This window comes from Pteropus vampyrus, unplaced genomic scaffold (genome assembly GCF_000151845.1).
Source record: "Pteropus vampyrus isolate Shadow unplaced genomic scaffold, Pvam_2.0 Scaffold20, whole genome shotgun sequence".
Taxonomy (NCBI): Eukaryota; Metazoa; Chordata; class Mammalia; order Chiroptera; family Pteropodidae; genus Pteropus; species Pteropus vampyrus.
Window position 1 is genome coordinate 7,960,101 of NW_011888801.1, and position 17,030 is coordinate 7,977,130.

At 38.6% G+C, this 17,030-nt stretch overlaps 1 protein-coding gene across 1 annotated transcript in view; it reads left to right on the forward strand.

Annotated features, from left to right (window-relative positions):
- The window catches only part of NRG3 (neuregulin 3), a 1,091,888-nt gene that overhangs the window by 52,304 nt on the left and 1,022,554 nt on the right, over positions 1 to 17,030 (forward strand). The window contains exon 4 of the mRNA XM_011355455.1: positions 6 to 732. Within this exon, the coding sequence (XP_011353757.1) occupies positions 6 to 732 (727 nt within the window). The remainder of the gene's footprint in view (positions 1 to 5; positions 733 to 17,030) is intronic.

Sequence of the window (17,030 nt, forward strand, 5' to 3'; positions counted from 1 at the left end):
GGGGCCCGGACGGCGGCGGCGAAGGGGCGGCCGAGCCCCCCCGGGAGTTACGCTGTAGCGACTGCATCGTGTGGAACCGGCAGCAGACGTGGCTGTGCGTGGTGCCTCTGTTCATCGGCTTCATCGGCCTGGGGCTCAGCCTCATGCTCCTCAAATGGATCGTGGTGGGCTCCGTCAAGGAATACGTGCCCACCGACCTGGTGGACTCCAAGGGGATGGGCCAGGACCCCTTCTTTCTCTCCAAGCCCAGCTCCTTCCCCAAGGCCATGGAGACCACCACCACGACCACTTCCACCACGTCCCCCGCTACCCCCTCCGCCGGAGGCACCGCCTCTTCCAGGACGCCCAACAGGATTAGTACTCGCTTGACCACCATCACGAGGGCGCCCACTCGCTTTCCCGGGCACCGGGTACCCATCCGGGCAAGCCCGCGCTCCACCACCGCACGGAACACTGCGGTCCCCCCGACGGTCCTGTCCACCACGGCTCCTTCCTTCAGTAGCAGCACGCCGGGTTCCCGACCCCCAGTGCCAGGAACCCCCAGTACCCAGGCAATGCCCTCCTGGCCCACTGCGGCATTCGCTACCTCCTCCTACCTTCATGATTCTACTCCCTCCTGGACCCTGTCTCCTTTTCAGGATGCCGCCGCCACTGCCGCTTCCTCCTCCACTACCACCTTGTCTTCCTCCTCTACCACCACCACGCCAGAAACAAGCACCAGGCCCAAATTTCGTAAGTAAACACTGTGTCTGGACTCTGATTTACTACTGAGTTTTCTTTCTGTCCTCCTGCTGTCTTTTCCCCTCGCCGTCTGTCTTCTAGCATCCTCCACCCCGCCCCCCCCCCGCCCCCCATTACAGGTTTGGAGCACAGAGTAAGAGAGCTAAAACCGGCCATAAGGGAGAGAAAAGGTGTCGGCCCGTTCTGGGTCCATGTGTTGAGTGGAGGCGGTAGGAAGTGGAGGGAGATTGTCAGGCTCCACGGGTGCTACTTCAGTGGGTCCCAAATGAGAACACGTCTCTAACTCCCTTCAAAGGGTTAACGCGAGTGCGATCCCTCCTCACTGCAGACCTGCTGGCGAGCTCCGGGATCCGGCTTCTGTTGAGATCTGAGGAAGGAGGGAGGGAGGGCCTTCCAAACGCACTGAGCCCTTTCCCCGCCGGTAGGAAGGAGAGGAAGAAAAGCACACGCAAATTGACCGAAGATAAATCACGGAGGGAAGTTATGTCCCTTGGGGGCGGTGGAAGGGCGTGGGGCTGATGATTTGATGGAGAGGTTGGTGGAAAGAAGCTGTAGACACTTGGAGCATCCTGACCCAGGCGGGGACCAGAAAGGGTTAATTTGAAGCTATTGGGGGAGGCAGGGAAAGGAGATCCACTGCGAAGGGCTAAACCGAGCACCTCCCTCCTCCCAAGCCTGCCTGTGGCCATTCCAAGGTGTAGAAATTGATTCTGTGGCCGCCAAGAGTGAGTGAACTAGGGAGAAATATGAAGGGAGCCCTGCAGAGCTGCCGCCTGTATAGAGTCCTGACGAGGGAGGAGTTTTTTCAGCTCTGTCAAGCATTTGCTTTTGTTCCTTTCCCAAAGGTGGGGTGTGAGCCTTATCTCTCCTCGCTCTGTATCTCAAAAACTAGGCAGAATGGGACAGAGTTCTCTGCACTTAAGGATGAGAACATCCAACCCTTTTGAAACAGGTCAGACTTTGAATTTAGCATTTTCAACCTCGGCTAAATTGCTGCCAGTACTGGCCAGTTTGCCCCAAGCATGATAGCTTTCTGTTTATATAGGAGGTGTATATTTTTCTATATTTTTGAAAATCTTTTAGATGACTAATTGACCTTTCACTGATACCCCCACCTTGTTCTTATACTAAGAAAGTCTTAGCTTCTTAACCTGACTATTGATCAAGATATGGGAGCAGTTTGTACAACCTGTGAAGGTTATTTAGGACAAACCCTCAGTCTGCCAGTTCAAGTTCTGTGCAAGGCTATTCTCCAAAAACTGCCTGGTTATGCTGTCTTCATAGTGCATATCTGTTTTGAGCTATAACATCTGGAGCGAAAAGGATAGTGCTCATCTCATCATTAACTCTTCAGTAGGAATACGTGGGTTGCTTTCAGTCATCAGTTAATTTTTCATTTCTCTGACCTAGGGTCTTACCCTTGGGTGTTATTTAACCCTTGAAACTTTTTTTCTTTTTTTAGGTTTTAGTGTATTTGTGGGTAAGGTCCAAGAGAGAAATACCTTGTGCCGTTCCTACTCTGCTTTGTAAAATAGCAGGCTAGAATATAAATTGGGAGACAGGGAGAAGAGGGGAAGGGGGAATCTGCCACAAACCAGGATGGCAGTCAAACCGGTAACTTGCTGTTTCTCTTTTGGCTGAAGCAATCATTTTTGAGAACACATTTTTTTCAGGAGGTGCTTACAGGCTTCTCAAGAAATCTAGCTTGAGTTTTGTGAAGGGATAAAGGATGAGCAAGTGTATGTGTGAATGTATTCAAGGAATTGAAAATATATGTGTTTATCCTGAAGACCTCAGATTTTTTATCTTTTCTTTTGATACAGTTGATAGGAATAATGGAGTGTGGGTGTACTTCCTAACCTTGTATGTGTGTTGCGGGGAGGGAGGGAGGATTTCATCTTATTTTTCAATTGGTTTCTTTGTGTTTCATTCTGGAGGTCTTTAAAGAAAAGCCTAAGGTAATTATTTCTACCCCTCCATGCTCTCTCTCTCCCTACATTCTGTAGAAGGGAATGGCAGCCTGTTTAATAAGTAATGACTATTGACAGGGCTCTCAGCCCCAAGGAAAAAGCAAGGGGGTGGGGGGGGGTTGTTAATGGTGTTAGTGTTCACATAGACATATAAGTAGTATTTGTTTTATATGTATCTGAGGTCCAGGTCTTGCTCTTTTTTTAAACCTTTATTAAGGAGTTGAATTAAAGGATAAAATGCAGGTATGCAAATTCAGTAGGAACTGACCTGGTTTGCATATATCAACAAGGGAAATTTTAATGAAAGGAAGATTACATAGTTTCCATAAAAGATGAGTTTAAATACGTATGTTATGTAGTAATTTAAAGAGAAAGTATAGTGTAATTATTCTCTTGGTTCAAGATTGCAGGATGCTTAACAAACTGAAATAAAGGTTTCATTTGCGGGATCTTTAACACTGCTGTTGTGAGCTGAGGAATGGTCTGAACAGCTCATATTTTTAACTTGTTTTGATCATGTCACTGAAGTTCACAGGAGAGAAATTCTCCTTTTGCCCAGCTCCTACTTCCAGAGTTCAGTAGGGCTTTTTTTCTTTTCCTTCCTTTTATTTTATTTTTTTTAAACTCAAGTCATGGATTATGTCGTGGCACCTTGGGACAGCTAAAGATGATACCCTGTTTTTTCAAGACTCACCAATTCTTTAATGGCCATGGCCTTTGCTCTTCAGTTGAAGAGGTTTATAGAATGAACGTCTTTGTATTCATCCTAGGTCAGTCAGAAGGATCTTGTCTATAAAGGCAACATAACTCTTTGGAGTAGAAAAGGCTGGTTCACTCTAGCATAAACACACTTGCTAATAATGGATAACAAGAAGCAAAAGCTATTTTTGCTGTAAGGAAGGCCCAGTTTAGAAGACTGTTTCTAATTTTCTGTAGGATTTGAGACAAAGAAATGTTGAATTTGAAAGGCAGAGAGAGAAGAAGGGCTTTGACTTGACTCTTCTTATCTTCTGATCTTTAGAACATGAGCTGAGCCTAAACTTTCGTTTCCGGGATCTCTTGGGTTCCCATTTTGTTGCCTAAGACTTGCCTTTCCTTCAGGTACTTTAGAAACAAATATCTTCAGCATATTGTCACTAGTATATTGTTTCATCAAAAACATCTTTGAAGCATTTTGGATCTGAAAATGTAGGTCAGTTGACCAGCTTTCCAAGCCAAGGAGAGGTTCGCTACAGATAGTTGAGGAAAGTGATTTTGATCAGTGTACAAAAGGCCTTTTACACTACACTGAGTTGTGTTTTCAGATCTGCAGCATATTATGTAGAATATTGTCAATGCAAATGTGGATTATTTTAGTCAGCAAAAAGAACTAACTGGTAAAATATCAGAGTCACTGGCTAAATTCAAATACTAAACACAAAGAGCCACTTTTAATGGGTTATTTTTGGAAAATACATAGTTAATTCCAGTGAGTAGGATCACAAATCTTAAATAGTATATTTAGTGAAGAAATAGGTGTAAATATATCATTGATGTTTAAACATGGTATGAGGGTAATTTTAATATAACCAAGTCTGTTTAAATAAAACTTTAACTTGTCATACCTTTTGTAATTTTGAAGAGAGCCACTGATAACCAACTATTTTTCTATCTTTTTTAAAACATGTTTAGTCTTTCAATAAGAGTAATCTTGGTTGCTTTGTAAGCAGCCTCAGATATAATTTGTTTAAAGTTACTCCTATACATTGTCTTCTGTCTACATGAATTGAGGCCCTCAAAGGAATTTCAACATGGAAGGTGCTGACCCCAATCATGTGTGGTAGTCAAAGTGAGAGGATTCAGAGCTCAAGATCAATATTTCTTATGAAATCCAATTGAGAGATTTTTTTTATGAGCGCATGCTGCAACCTGACTATGTTTTGATTTTTTTTGGCCTTAATACAGGATTATGAGACTTTTCTGCTTTAATCAATCATACTGTACATTTCACTCTTTAGACACTTACATACTTCATGGTTCAAATGGAAGAAAAGGAGGCAGGGGTGGGCATAGAATTGACAAGGCTCTTTTAAGGGCCATATTTAGTTTGATCTCAGTGCATTATGACTGTGGTTTAAGCTTTTTCAGTTCCTCATGGCTGAGATAAGGATTGGTAATACTGTTGGCTAATTGAGAATCTCTTCCTCAGGTTTGATTTGTGACCCCAGCCACCTTTGTATTTGTGGTATTTCCCTGATAGCTTGTTTTTAGCACAGTGTTGATCTACAAGCTTGTCTGAAACGAAGGAAGGAAAGAAAGAAAAAAGAAAGAAAACAGCAAAGTTGGTTTGTGGAAACTTGTCTCTGATATTAAAAAACAAACAAACAGTTTTTCTAAATCCAGGTTGGGCCACAAGCAGGAGTGCTGGTGCAGATTTTGAAACCAGTCCTATCCTGGGACGTCTCTTGTATAGAGGAACAGGATCTGTCTTCTCTCGAAAATACTCTCCCAACCATTTTTCCTCTCCATACCATGATGAGAAGAAGGCTGATTTTTCAACTCGCTTCTTTTGTAGAAATTCTTTCTTTATAAGATCTGATATCAATGCCAAACATATCTCAATATTCTCTCTGGGATATTGAAAATGGAACATGAAAGTTGGCCCTGAAATGTATAAGAGCAAGGGAAGAGCCATCAATCTAAGTCTGCAAAATGCATTTGAATCACTTGCGAATAGAACTGAAATTCATTCTTCTTCCTTTGAATCTGTTTTTATCTTCAGATCTTTGTGTTAGGGGAGGCACAGAGCTGGTACTACATTGACAAATACCACTGAGATATTTTGAGGTTCTAGAACTTTTACTTGTCTACACCCCAGAAGGTGTTTCCTCCAGAACCATGTACATAGTGAAGGCAGGATCATGTACATAGTGAAGGCAGGGCTAGACTCAATAATTTCAAGCTTTGTAATATCAGGATGAAAACATACCTAAATAGGTGTTTCCCAATTTTAAAATTATTAGTGAAAGCCTTAGGACACGTTTAGATTGGGTTTCCTTTCTCACCACTCTTTCAATGAGAACTTCCTGCACTCCTGCCTTATCCGGTCTTTTATGGAATTGAATCATGACTGTCTGAAGGCTCCTTAGAGACTTTTGAATTGTTTTAAAAGTCAGCCCGTTCAGTAAGACATCTTAGATTCTTTAAGTTGATGTAGAAAGTTCAGGGGAAAAAAAAATTGTACCCATTTAGGTAATTGAGTTATTAAATGGCCTTGGTGCTTTATTTTTTAAATTCAAAGATTTTTTTTTAAAGATTCCAAAAACTTGGCAGAAGGCTGATGGCCTTTTATTATCTCACATTTGTATACCAATCATATTAATGTTGACAGCACTTATTATCTGATTCCACAAAAAAATTGTACAATTAAACAAACTATTATATCCATTACACATTATGCGTTTGAATTTTTAAATTCATTTTAATGAATATTTAACATCAATTTAGGGGCATTTCCATGATGGTAGTCAATTGGTTAATTTAAAAAAGTCCATATAAGTAATGGTTTAAAAAACAGAAGATTAAAATAAAATGTATACAATGTTTATTCTCGCATGTCTTGCCCTAGGGCCAAGGCTTTTTCTTGACTATGTATCTATTAGTTTGATCTTAGGTTTGTCCTTCCTTCCCTCCCGTTTGATCTTAGGTTTGTCCTTCCTCCCTCCCTCCCTCCTTCCCTCCCTCCCTCCCTTTCTTTCTTTCATAAACCACACCTCTAATTATGTTTCTTTTTTAAAAATACTGGTGAAAGAATCTGATCCTATAGTCTTCATAAATACTATAATATATCTAATATATCCCTTGCTCTGGGAATCTTTTATGGTTTTCTTGTTCATATAATTCAAAGTAGTTTTATTCTTTTTTTAAAACAGACGAAAACAAACAACAATAAAAAACAACTCACCATTTGCAGTTTCTTCAAAGCATTCAACCACATTTTAATGGAAACTACAATTATTTTTCATTTTCACAATCATATATCATTGCCTTACTTAAAATTTAACTAAATTATATAATTGCAGTAAGAACAACTAGCATAAGCAGGTTTGTTACCCTGACTGAGCGTTGGTAAGAACACAACTCAACATGTGGTTGCAGAGTTGTGCAGGCTTCCTTGAGCTTAGCCTAATAGCTGTGACCTTTTTACTGTGTTCATCACACTGGAGGAGTGGTGACAGTGAGCTGGCTAAAGAGAGCTAGGTTAAGAAAGTGACTCTTTTAGAAGGTTACAGTACAGAAAATGTATGTCAGTAATGACCATATTTTTTAGGGACTTTTCATGTGAGGGTGACAAAGATTTGTATAAAATACCAAACAAATAAAAACCTGTAGCTTTGAAACCTGCGATAACAGTGCAACTTCAAAGAACCAATTGAATCTTTTTAAACTTTAACTTTCTCTTCTAGGATAATGAGGGTAATGATAATAACTTGTCTCTTATACTACTTGTAAAAGAGCTTATAAGCTGTAAAACCTTCTTTAATGTCAAGAGAAAATGGGAAATGGACAGACTAGGTATTTTCATCTAGCAACTCATTTGGCCATTGGATTCAGTTGAAATACTGGAGCCAGTGTGTTACCGAGCTTAAGGGATCTTTCATCACAGTGAGAGATTAATATTCTTGTACACTCTTGGATCTCCCCTGGGTTCTTCTCTGATACCTGGCACACACCATGGAATGCAGTGTGGGAATCTACCTCAGATCACCTTGGCAGTTTAGTTCCAAACTAGAGTCCACCATTTCTTGTTTGCTTGGTAGATGTTTTTTAAAGCCTATTTTGGACATATGTTAATCAGAGGAACTGAAATTTTGAGGAAAATGAATGAGATTGTTGGAGTATCTGGAAATCTGAAATCCACAGAATCTGAAGATTCTTGATAAAAGAAAGAATGCCTCATGGCTCCCTTTTGTTCCATTCCTGTACCACCTCATTGTCGTTGAGTCTTTGGAGTTTGGAGAAAACTTTAGTAAAAATAGGTAGTTCTGCATTGCATTCTATTCCCCTCTTAGGAGTTACTGAGATTTAGTTTCCAGAGGATTACACCGGTAGCTTGCACTAAACAAAGAGCTCTTCTGGATGTATGCCTTTGCACTTTGGGGAACTTTAATATTAACATTTTGAAGACATCTTGCTTCGAGTCTGTGTTGGTTGGCAATTTCATCCTGAAGTACATTTCAAAGTATTACTTTCTTATTATAAGCCTTTATTTTTCAAGACAGGTTGGTGATTGTACATAAATCATAGATTGCCATACCCAGGCATAAAAAAAGCCTAGTCAGAAAGAAGCCTGCAAACAGAATTCAGAATGAAGTTTAATAATAGAAGTTCAACAGCTTCCAATGATAAGATTTTGTCTTTGAGGCCTTTTCCAAGAAGTTACAGTGTTTATCATGAATGCAATATAGGTTATAAGAGCATTTATAAAAATAAAAGATTATCCGAATATATGAAACTTCTTTAGCATTAATAATTACAGGCATGGTTATGAGAATAGAATTTTTATGCTAAACTTTTGATAACAATTCTTGAATATATCAGCCTGCCTCCTAAGATACCCTTCTCAGGACCACATGTGACCCTTGGCATGATCTTCCTATGGATTGCGAGGGAGTTAAAGGTTCACTGCAAGAAAATCACACCCCTCTAATTATTTTGGTGTCCTATTCTGTTGATTTCTGTGCCTTAAATTTTACTTTTAGAAATGTGGAAGTATTCTTCACAGAATCTCAGTCTCGGAAGGGGCTAGAGAATTGAGGTAATAGAATTGAGGTAATAATAAAAACTAGAGCTGCTATTTATGGAGTTTTACTGTGTGCCAGGAGGACCAGCCCTTTCCATACTTTCTCATATTTATTTACTGAAACAAGGATTCAAAGACAGTTATCTAGGCCTGCAGCCTAGGTCTGGTTATCTCAATCATGCAGAGAATAGAGCTGGGCCTAGAGTGGTTATATAATTTACCTAGTACATGCTTAACTGGCATAATTTGAAGGATCAGGAAGATCAGAACATCATTTTATAGCTAATTTCTCCCCACTGCAAATCCTAACCCACTGAAACAGTGTGGCCATATCAGTGTATATTTCCTCTTTCAGGCCCTTAGCTCATTCATAGTGGCATATACCATTGTAAATTCTATAAATGGCACATCTGCTCTGTCCCTGTTCTTTGCTATGATAAAAGAGAGCCTTTTAAACCAGAGAAATTGCTCTGGTTTTCAATCCACAGAAATTTAGGGGATGTTTCAACAAAAGATAATGTAGTCCTTTTTCTATTCCTTGATCTTCTTAACTCTGTTTTCTCCTATAGCTGCTCATACATGATTCAATAGAACAATGACAAAAGAACAGTCACAGACTTTATTTCTCTGCTTCCTAAAATCTAGCCAAAATTGTCTTCTCTGCCCATTCCAAATGTGCTTTGATTAAAGTAGTTGCTGTATCATATACTGAGACTGACCAATGAAATGCGTCAGGGAACACGTGGAGTGTTAGCCTTATAGTTTTACAGACACTTAAATACCAACTCTACCAAATAAATGTTGGGTGTTGCACCACATGCAATGTCTCCTGCAGAACGTCTGAATTCCTGTTGGTACTGTACTGTAAGGTACCCATCATTGACTAGCCTACAGTCCTAAGAAGAGGAGTATTGGTGGTGAGACTCTGATAGTCTGCGGGAAACCACAAATTGGACCCCGCAATTGCTTATTTGCTTGACATTTCTGTGTCAAACAAATATTGTGTCAAAAAAAGTTCTGTTAAAATGGAAGATGATTGGCATTTCTACCTTTGCAAACTCATAAAAAGAGAACAGAAATAAGTCAAATACTAAGATTGGGTTATACATCTTCGAATGGCCATGCTGAAGGATTGAAATACTGTAATGTCAGGAAGCCTGTATTGTCAAAATCCATAAGACTATGAATGAATCCTGTAGACTAAGAATGACAGCTGTGCTCATAAAGAAGAGTGGAAATGAGATTGCTTACCCAAATTTATTGTTAAACAAAAATTTTTTGTCAGCTAGATGGCAAAATCTAGAGATGAGGAATAAAAAAATGAAAAGAAGGGTGCAGGAGTGGTTGTATTAGACACTATCTTGACTGAATTCTATTTACCTGCCTTTTCAGTATGAAACTCTATTTCTGTATTAAAAAAAAAATGATAAATGCTCACTTTATGTTTAATAGCCCCAGTTGGTAGGACATTTGCCTTCCCCAAATGAGAGGTTTGTTTACTTAGTAGTATGTAGTTTTTATTAGCTCTTAACTTGTTGATGCCAGTTGTATTTAAATACTATGGAAACCATTGAATTGTGCCTTCTATTAGAACTAAATTGATTACTTTGGATATACTCCATAAAGATAAGTCCCTTAAAAAATGCTTGTTGACATTGTGGGCAAATTTAAGGAAGAATATATTTATATATCCATAATAAATTTGCACCTGAATTATTTCATATGTGGCTTTACATTATCATCCCACAATAAATAAACAAACTGAAAAATTAAAATATACATTTTAGGTGTGGTTTTTCTTAAGAAAGATAAAAGAAGTTTACTCAGAGAAAAGCTTTGAATCCTATAGCCAAATATTTGGCAAGTGTATATGCATTTGTATGTTTTAGATTAAAATAAAATGATAAATTTTACTTCGCCCATGTAATAGACTTACAAAGCCATCAAACTGAGTTTACTAATTAAAATATATTGGAAAATGTTTATTATATAATTATCTAGAACTTGTATTAGAAAATTATATTAGATGCCAATTATGTTAAGCTATGTGGATTTATAGATAGCTTTAACATATAGTAACTATATTCAAAGGGAGTATACCAAATTGTTAATGATGATTTCTGGATTATGGAATAGAAATGCTATTTAATTTATTGTATTTTGCCACATTTTCTGAGTTTTATTTAATGGTCATGAATTATCTATCTAATTAGCAATTTTTAAACTTCTGAAAAAATAAAAGAATAAGCTCCATGAATCAGAGTCAGTTCAATTGTTGGGTTTGGTTCCGCGAAGACTATTTTATTTTATTTTATTTTATTTTAATTTAATTTTATTATTTGTTCTAAGTATATAGTACATTGGTTAGACATTTTTATCGTTTATAAAATGATCCCCCTAATTGCTCTTTCTCACCTAGCCAATATATTAATGTTAACTGCATTCCGTATGCTGTGCTCCCCATCCCCGTGACCATCTATGAAGACTTTTTTTTAATGTTCATTTAAGAGTTTGTGTCTAAATTGGTGGTGTCAGCATTAAAGTGTTGACTGAGTTGGATAACTGCTGTGAAATGCGGATTTGTAGAAATAGAAATTCATTTCATTTGTTCATGGGAAATATTGCCATACTGAAGACAGAGTGTCTTACTCTGAGCCTTGGATTATCAGCTTTGACCTTATAGGGATAAAGAAGATGGAAGTTTAATGAGTTACTTAATGGCTCTACAAGTCTGCAGATGTGGGACGGACTTTTGTAGCATTGCTACGCATGGATATAGCTGATAGAAATCAATCAATTGTGAATACAGTAACCAATTACCTGGTCTATTTTAAGGATCAAGTAGAAGGGAAATGCATGCAAAGGCTAGTTTGTAGTGCTGGGTCATAGAAGGCAGGGCTTAGGTCAAATAAGAGTAGGTAGAATGACCAATTCAAAGATTTATTAGATGCTATAAGGCTGTCACAGAATCACAAGGTATTTATTCACATAAAATTAGGTGGCTGGACTACAGATAGATAAATTCCATAGGCCAATGAAAAGCGGTGATTTGTAGGGCACATAGCTCTTTACTTTGGTGATGAGTTGTATTCAAAGATTTTTAGGATAGCTCCCCAAAACATTGGTGAGCAAAAAGAGTCAGAACAAAAATATGATTCTGTTTATATAGTGTTTAATGTTAGTAGTCAAGGTAGTCATTATCTTTGGGGAGGAGGCAGATAGTGAATAGAAGGAGACCCAAGATACGAGGCTGTAGTATATTGATAATATTCTGCTTTTTGATTTGGGTGCTAACTACATGGGTGAATTCTATTTGTCAACATTCATTGAACTGTATGCTTATGATTTGTGCACTTTTTGTCTACAACAATACAAACTTAAAAATATAAAAGAAATCTTTCACAACATTCCTTTGACCTTTACTTCATGCTACCAGGGTGGCCTGAGTTTATGGATTTTTCCATTTACAGACACTAGATCATAACCGTGAGTATTTGTTGGTCATGCCTTGAAGTCTAACATGCAGAGAAGGGTCTTCCAGGCTTCAACAACTCCCTTTCTTCTCAGGATCTCAGCTTACTGAGACTCCATGCAGATATCCACACTCCTTTTCATTTTAAGTCTTTCTGAGTGAATACTTTGTGTTTATATTACATAAAACTTTATTTCACCCATGTCAGGAGTTTTTCCGATACAGCATAAGTTACCATACTTTTCACATGTAAAACCCTGCTTGTATTTGAGAGTGACTTGTATCTGAGAGTGTAGAACTTTATCACAGTTCTGCAGGCATTATATACAAGGAAGATAATTCATCATCTGCATTTATGGTTTTGTTGAGAAGACCAGAACATATGTTCTCTGGAATAATTAAGTGCTGAAGTGTGTGATTACAACTGAAAAGTATATTAGGTCATTTCAGAAAGTAGTGATCAAAGTGGACATAGGTAGTTTCAAGGGAGAATTTCTTTAGACAGAGAAATGGAGAATTGAGGCCAGGGTAGTAAAAGATCACCAACAGAGGTAAAAGTGTGCATGTCCCCACGTGTGTGGGAGCCAGTGAGGGTTTTGGCCTGGTGGGCAGAGAGAGCCTCTCTTGACGTTAGCGAGGCAGTCTCACCTTTTCCTTAAGTCAGTGCCTGATTAAGGAGGGAGGGTTTGGGAGGATATAATCAGGCTGCCATGAGGAACCACAGTCAGGGTTCGTGCAAGAAATTGGCACAGTATCTGTAGTATTTTCAGAAGGTACAGGGTTTCTAGGATGACTTCAAGGAAGGAATAAGTAGCAAAATCTAAAGATTCTCCAAGGCATTTTTGTCCCCAGTTATTTAAAGATATGGTCTTTGATTTTGTTTGTCTTGACTTTATTCCACTGCTTCCTCAAAGTGCTGTAAGAAGCAGTAGAATTGGTATGTTTTAAAATGTTTATTTTATAGTCACATCACCACAGGCCTAGATTTAACCCCAAATAGTAGCTTTCAAATAACTGAAAATTTGCAAGTACAGAAGCGAAGAGAATAAAAAGAAGAAACTCTTGATTTTACTGCTTCACCTAAATTAACCTGCAACTGCCATCAGAATTTTCAGAGGCAAAAACTACTGTGTGTTTTGATGGCCACGTTACTCTTCTGGTTTCATCTAAGGTCCTCTTTCCAGAAGCCACTCAGCACCTTTTGGAATCTAATGCTGACGCTGCAAATCATTCAAAAGGCAATGGCACCGTTGATTTCCCTGAATGCACTCATCACATGGTGAGGAATGAGAGGGGGAAAGATGCTGCTTCCTCCGGAACCCTGAAGATGGCTCTGTAATAAGATGAGGCTCTCACTGTGTCTGCCAGAGAGTTCCTGTCTTAAACCTAAACTACATCTGTTCATTTACCTACATTGACCACTAAAATTAGTTGTCACCCTCTTTGTTCACCATAAAGAACTTTCAGATTAGAATCAGATTCATCACTCTTGCTGACTTACTTGGTTGCTCATTTTTACCAGACAGAGGGGCTGTAACACTGTGTAAGTGCAGATGTTAAATTAGTATTAATAGCCAATGGAGTCTCTCCTCTATTTTTCAGTGATCGGATAATTTTCACTGAAGCCAACATTCATAATAAGTCAGCTGAGATAGTAGAGTTATTTGCTTGGATTATTTTCAGTGTATGTTTTTGAGTTAGATAAGGGTAAATTTTCTTTTTTTAGTTATTTGTTTGGGTCTTTGTGCGTATGATCAGAAGAGATTTTTGAAAGGAAGGAAACAAAGCTGTAGATGGGGTCTTAACAAAGCTAGCATTAAATCTGTGTTTCCCCTTTATTTGGTTTTGTGTGACCTTCTGTGGTACCACATTGATGCTCATCTTTCATCGGGAGCAGCTCTGAGTAATTTATGATAAATAATGAAATGCTGTTTCCTACAATGCACTGCAAATGGCTGAGTGTCGTAAAGTCTAAAGAGCTCTATTACTTCTAAATGACTAGATAATGCAAACATGTTAACTCTAAAGAAAATGGTCCATAGAATATGCTGTTTGCAAAGCACAGTTCCTACTGCCCAGCTCCTTCCTGTAGGCTTTCCGCATCTGAACTCTGCAGGGACTGATACCTGAGCAATTACCTTTCGAGTTTTATGCCTTTCAGGTTCTTGGGTTGGGTAGAAGCGGTAGTGATTCATTTATTTGGAGTAGGGGAAAGGAGTAACTTGCAAAATTGTTTACAGTTAGAAACCCCTAATTTTTTTTTTAAAACATTACCAGCAATAAGGCCCTTGATGCTAGGATGGAACAACTTAAATATTTTGTTTGAACACAGATATTGAAAAGAGATATTAAAGAGCAGAGCTGAGAATAATTTTATCAGAACAAAACTTTATAGACGCTTGACATTTTTTCAAAATTAACTCTTATCACGATGTTTGTATTTTCTCCCTCATACCGACATGTACAAAAATGGAGATATATCAGACATAAATCTAATTTGCAGCTCTCAGCTCCCTCCTATTCTACAATGTATAAGTACAGTTGCTAAGTGTTGTTCACAGGGAATGTGCGTGTTCTCATTCTGGTTGCCATAAAATAGCTGCATATCTAAGTGGTAGTGTTTGAAGACTAATTGCCACATATGGAAAGTCTTTATGTACTACACTCCCATTGTGAAAATTGAATGAAATTACTGGCCACTGAGCTCTTTATACTGACAGGAGAGTCTCTTTGTGAGCAAACCATAGAAAATGACAATCTTCAGGGATACGTTTAAAATCAAGCACTTTGCTGAAGTTTGCCACTGAAGTTTTCCACATTTTCTCAGATGTAATTACTTTGCCAAGTGAAATTATCTGTTCTCCCTACTAGAACTTCTTTCTTTCCTTGAAATATTAGATACAAAGTATCAAATGAATTGTATAAAAATAAATTACACCTGCTGCGTTTTGGGAAGAGTACCCTAGCTGCTCCATCACTTTATTTTCACTGCTGTGCTGAGAAGTCCACTTTAATCTTCAATTGTTAGTTACATGCAATCAGTTGAACCTTGGGATGTTCTCAAAATAGAGATGTTTTTGTGCTAGGAAAGTCAGGCTCTTTGAATGTTCAAGAACATTTTTGCTTTTGATGAAGAAGGGTTGTTGCCATGTGCCATGGGGAGAGCGATTCAAAGATGGAAAGCTGTTCCCAGAAGTCTGTTTGATGAATGGACTATAGGGCTCAGCTTCCTGACCATCTGCCATCTATCTGAGGTTTTGTGTGGGTAGCAGGGTGGCATTAGCAATACAGCATACTTCAAGTATTTAAGCAAGGACTCCAGAGTTTGTAGATTATCCAGGCTTTTTTATCTTCATATTTCTAGTCTACCACTTCTACTTTGATTCTCCACCATATTGTAAACTACGAACAAAAGAATCTGATGAACATGGAGTGATTTCCATGCCATGGAGACTGGGAGAGGCTAGAGGGTCTTACTTTAGGGAAGTTTATGTTCCTTTGCATAATCTTAATTGTTACATTTTTTTTTCTTTGCTTCCAAGGAAAATAGGAAATAAGATAATTAGAAGAATGATTTCAAAAAGGAGAAAAGGAATTAAGACACAGTGGGAAAGCCACTGGACCTGGTTTGAGAATGTCACTTTGTCAACTCAGTTGGTTGAGACCTTAGAGTAGACAACTCAATATTGGAAACCTCAGGTTCTTCCATCAGTGAGGCTGTTGGAGGAGACATTCCCTGAGTTTCCTGTGGCAAAGATTCCCTGAGGCCAGGTTCTGAAATAGAGATTAAAATCTTAGTGGAATTTTTGAATTACAATTCCCCTGACTCTCTCTCTGGGCTTCCTCCACTCCTTCCCCTTCACTGATGGTTTTTTTTTTTTCCCCTTTTTTCTTTTTAGATATATTTTTGGTGGAATATTTTGCAGTTTAGCGCTTAGTAATACCCATGTTTCAGTGTACTAATATAGGTGGGACTTGATTACATCCTAAAGTCCCGTGAACTTTGCTTGTTTATAACTTTAAAAAAAGAGTTTCATATCCGTCTCTCGACAGATGTAGAGCTTGGTAGCCACTTGTAGGTCTGTTATTGCCAAATACACACACACACATGAAAGTAAATCTATTTCAAAAAATAGAGTTATGAGGAGACCAGGAGGAATTACTGGCACACACAACATATTTCTTAGGAAGTATAAATTCATCCAGTTTTAGATTTAATTACAATAATGTAGCCACAAGTCTACTGCCGTTTTCACTCAGTCATGGAAACCCAGGGAGCTCCACAGCGGTGGAGAGGTTGGCGAGCATCAAATCACTAAATGACACTGGATTTTTGAATGTCACATTTTACAAATAGAACCACCTGAGAAAGAGCAGGGCCACACCAGCGCCCCGTAGCTCCCTGCTCTTTGACATCTGTTTCCCTTTGGCGCAGTCTTTTCCATGAGGAGCAGGGAGACCAGTGCTTCGGTTATCTTATCTGCATTGCTCTGTTAGGCTGAGATGTCCCTATGCTGCCTTATCACTCACACTAAAGCAGAAATGGACTAATTTTATTTGGGTTAAAAAAAATCTGACTCTGTTAAGGCTTTGCTGATCATTGACAAATCTGTCCTTTAAGCTTTGTAGTTTTAAGGTCAAGATAAGTTGCCTTAGGCTCTACCATGTTGTCATATTTTTGACATTAAAAATAAAACTTGAAAGTGTTGTATAACAGACTGAGAAATTTTAATAACACCTCTAGATTGATAGACTTGCCTATTCAGAGTATTGGTCCAAATCTCCTCAGCTGTCTTAACCTTAGCTATCTGAAGGGGACCCCTACCAATTTAATCTGGTGGACAGTTTGTTGGATTTCATTTAATACGGATGTTAACTTTTTGTTTTGTTTTCTACTGTCTGATGCTATTACCATCTAATTAGGTTGAAAATCATCTATTAGAATTGGAATGCATGTAATAGTTGTTTTTCTTTTGATCATTCTCTTTTAATGATGTGATTTATCCTGTGTGTGTGTGTGTGTGTGTGTGTGTCTGTGTGTCTGTGTGTCTGTGTGTCTGTGTGT